The sequence below is a fragment of the Conger conger genome, chromosome 3 (assembly GCF_963514075.1).
Source record: "Conger conger chromosome 3, fConCon1.1, whole genome shotgun sequence".
Lineage (NCBI taxonomy): Eukaryota > Metazoa > Chordata > Actinopteri > Anguilliformes > Congridae > Conger > Conger conger.
This window is the reverse complement of record NC_083762.1, coordinates 64,891,450-64,895,680: the sequence shown is the minus strand read 5'-3', so window position 1 is coordinate 64,895,680 and position 4,231 is coordinate 64,891,450. Positions and strand designations below refer to the sequence as shown.

At 49.8% G+C, this 4,231-nt stretch overlaps 1 protein-coding gene across 1 annotated transcript; it reads left to right on the top strand.

Annotated features, from left to right (window-relative positions):
* The first annotated feature begins 258 nt into the window (after window positions 1-258).
* dusp1 (dual specificity phosphatase 1) lies at window positions 259-4,022 on the top strand. Its single transcript, XM_061236661.1, has 4 exons — window positions 259-993; window positions 1,329-1,477; window positions 1,629-1,848; window positions 2,638-4,022. Exons 1-4 carry the CDS (start codon window positions 585-587, stop codon window positions 2,991-2,993), a joined length of 1,134 nt encoding a protein of 377 aa, XP_061092645.1. The 5' UTR covers window positions 259-584; the 3' UTR covers window positions 2,994-4,022.
* The last annotated feature ends 209 nt before the right edge of the window (window positions 4,023-4,231 follow it).

The following is a 4,231-nucleotide window of genomic DNA, read 5'->3' as shown; positions in this document are numbered from 1 at the left end:
ATGACCAAAAGATAATTATATGGGGGGGAGGGGGGGGTATGCAAAAATGGATACAAGAAAAAATGAAATACCGGTAAAATACCTTGCCTCGGGTGCCTGTAACACCAAGACCTTAGTTTTGTTTAGTTTGTGGGATCTCTGGTACGGTTTGACTCAAGCTTACGCATGACGTCTGTGCAAATTCTCGGGCGGAGAGCCAAGAAGGGCGGAGACTCAACGTCATCAATTCCTCATTCATAAAGAGCACATAAAGCCCTCTGAGATTAAGGATTTTGAAGTTGCGAACATTCGAGCTCTGTAGACGAGCAGATCTAAAACTTACAAAAAAGAAAAAGGAAAGGGGCACTGTTAGCTCCGAAGAAGTCACGGATACCTATTCATACGAATAGATATATATTTGTTTGCGTTTACAAAGATACCGCTTTTTCTTTCGAAAGGGAACGAGTTACTTCTCCGTTTTAGGAACAAAGCAGAAATCGACTGAATACGATCTAAAAGGAGACTTTGGAAACCTTTATCGAGAAAGGAATAAACAACAACACAGGAAGGATCTTTGTGCTTTTTGTAAACGTTCAGGTCTTTTTATGTATTTAGACTTGTCTTTTTCCGCACGTCGCTCTACTATGGTCATAATGGAAGTCCCCAGCATCGACTGCGCCACCTTCCGAAATCTGTTGGAGGGGGACGGATCGGGCTGCCTTGTCCTGGACTGTCGCTCTTTCTTTTCGTTCAACTCCTCTCACATACCAGGTTCGACTAACGTGCGTTTTAGCACTATCGTGCGCCGGAGAGCCAGAGGTGGTCTGGGCTTGGAACATATTGTCCCCAACGAGCAAACTAGGAACAAACTCTTATCTGGGAAGTACCAGGCGGTTGTGTTTCTTGATGACCGGAGCTTGGACTTTGACCATGTGAAAAAGGATGGGACGTTAATGCTCGCTGTGACCGCCTTGTGCCGCGATCCATGTGGCGCCAGCATATTTCTGCTTAAAGGTAAGCCTACATTTTGCGCCTTTGTACATTCGAGTTTAGTGCAAGTCGTCCTTCGTATACGAGAGTACAACTTTATCGCACAACCCAACAACTGTATGGAATCCTTTAAAAGTTGTTAAATTGTCACCGTGTGCCCCGATAACGTCGCTGCTGACACTACGCTAGACAGAAGCTGCCTGTTTAAGGCGACAAACAAATGCTGTTCAGCAGCTGTCAGCCAACTGGCTTCGTGCATCTTGGTGGCATATTGAATGCTAAAATAGGCAATCGACAAGACAGCTGTCACTTGTTTTTGTTTGGGAGTTGGATTGTTAACGTTAGCGATTGTTGCTTAGGTGGCTTCGAGACGTTTTCCTCCGAGTTCCCCGATAAGTGCACCAAGCCGGCTCCTCCCCAGGGTTTGTGCCTTCCGCTGAGCGCCAACTCCCAGCCCAACAGCGCTGAATCCGGCTGCAGCTCCTGCAACACTCCCCTTTACGACCAGGTAAGATTTTAATACGTTTTGATATTCTCTTTTCAAAGAAAATTCTCTTGTACTACGGCTTTACAAAAACAAATGAAGGATAATAATATTTATTTATGGGTCTGTTTTGGTTAAACGGAAAAGTAATGTTTTATTTTGTTGTGTTTCTCAGGGTGGGCCGGTGGAGATTCTGCCGTTTCTGTATCTGGGCAGCGCATATCATGCATCTAGAAAAGACATGTTGGACACCCTGGGCATCACAGCCCTTATCAACGTCTCTGCCAACTGCCCAAATCATTTTGAGGGCCACTACCAATATAAGAGCATTCCGGTGGAGGACAACCACAAAGCTGACATCAGCTCCTGGTTCAACGAAGCTATTGAATTTATTGGTGAGTTTCTTTACAAATTTCCCTCTAAAATCCCCCTTCCCTAGCCCCTTTCCCTCCACACTTCACACTGACAAATGCCCCCCCTCAGTCCTGCACAGATGCTTCTACGGAAATGACCCCCCCCCCCACACACACACACACACAAACACAACCTGTTCCCTGGAGTGGCTTGAATTAAATTTGAATCCTAGTTTCCCTCCAAATTGACCAGCTGTCCAGCCAGGCTTCCCTCTGTAGCGGTGAATAATGGGGATGGGGCTTACATCATCACTGCCCCCCCCCCCCCCCTGAAGGGGGGGGTACCCCCTTTTTTCATGTTAAGCATGGGGCCACGACCTGGGCTGAGCATGCTGTGTTTTGAATGATCTCCGGGCTCTTTGTTCCGGCAGAACAAAAGGCAGTCTCCCCAGCCTTGCACTGCCTTCCTCCCCTCCCCCCTGCCAGCGGGAGGGAGACCCTCCACCCCACTTTTGTGTCAACTTTGTGTGCAGGCCCTACGGGGAGCCCCACCCATCCCCCTCCAACTGTCACCTCCTCTTCCTGTCCCCAAATGAGAAGCGAGACCACCATCATTAACGGTTTAATTTGCCTCTGAAAGAGGCCCAGAGAGGAGGGATACAATCGGTTTCCTGCCGTTCACACTTGCTCACCATTCAGCCCTGCCCCCCATTCAGCCCTGCCCCCATTCCAGCTCCCCTACGTGACCTCAGTAACTGTGACCTCATTGATACGTGACTGTCGAATGTGCACTGTACTGACCTGCTCTCTCTCTCTCTGTGTCTCTCTCAGACTCCGTGCGGAACACCGGCGGCCGCGTCTTCGTGCACTGCCAGGCGGGGATCTCGCGCTCCGCCACCATCTGCCTGGCGTACCTGATGCGCACCAACCGCGTGCGTCTGGACGAGGCCTTTGAGTTTGTCAAGCAGCGGCGCAGCATCATCTCGCCCAACTTCAGCTTCATGGGGCAGCTGCTGCAGTTCGAGTCACAGGTGCTGGCCTCCTCCACCTGTTCGGCCGAGGCCGGCAGCCCCGCCCTGGGCCAGAGCGCCACGGTCTTCAACTTCCCCGTCTCCATCCCCGTCCTCCCCACCGCCAGCCCCCTGGCCTTCCTGCACAGCCCCATCACCACCTCGCCCAGCTGCTGAGGGGGGCACCCGCACCCGGACTCACCCCTCGGAGGGTAAACGCGCCGCCGTGGCTGTCGCCGGTCACCTTCCGGTCCAGTTAGGAGGCCCTGGTGCACTTGGGACTTTGACCTCCGGCTCAGGCCGCGGTCACGTGTTCGGGCCGCGTCGCAGAAGCACTAGACCCCCCCCCTCCCCTCTAATGTGGCAGGGGCCACCGGCATTCCTCCGTACGTCCCTGTGGGCAGTAGGCCCTGAACTGAAGCATCGTGACTGACTGTACCATTGAAGGAAATGCTGGACTTGTGCTGAAAAGCTTGTCCCTCAAGATGAAGGCCAAGAGGCCGGTGTGAGAAGTGGAGTGCAAGGGGAAGGGGGGGCTTGAGCATTTTGCCCCCATTTCTGTGTGTTCGGATGGTCCTTGGCTTTGAAGTGCCATGGCCAGGATGCATGGGGGGGGCAGTATCTTCAATAACCAGGCTTGTGTTCCACCATATAAGCTGATACAAGGGGGAGGAAATCCCCTTTGCCTCATAAGACAGGAGTATTTAATGCTGTTGTTCACTCAGGTGATTATTTATATGTATTTGGTAGTTTGAAGTCGCTTTCGAAGTGGCCTGCTTTATTTGACACCAGCGAAGATTGTTTATCGCTAAAGCTAGCAAGAGGCTAGATGCCGGGTCACTGCCCCCAGTTTAGCAAACAAATGAATGTATTACCTTTTTTTATCTGAATTGCCTGCGGAAGATCGCTGTCACAATCAGACTGACCCTATTTCTGTAACGCCAATAGTTGCCTTTTTGGGGCGTTCCCCGATCCCAACCGGAGAACGACCCGAATATGACCGCAGAATACCTCATGACTCTGTACTGCTGTGCAGTCCTGTGGCTGCTCCCCAAAAGCACGATTCAGGGGACACCAATCGCAGGAGACTGCTGTTTGATATGTAATATTTATAAACCAAAGTAATATATTTCTTATGATATATTTTTGCATTTTCTGTTAACATGTTTTTTTTATACCGTGAAATAAAATAATTTTTATACAAAAGTGGAACCTGTTCATCTCTTTGCTTCATCTCTTTGCCTTGTCTGAAATGATCACAAAACTGTAGAATAGTCTTTGACAAAATGTATGGTTTCTAGTATCTTCCATTTATACAATTTGTGTAATCATCTATCTTGGGCCACTTTGACCGGGTCGAAATTTCTGGGACCAAGGTCTGCCCTTTATTCTCCATTCAAATGACTTAATCTAGG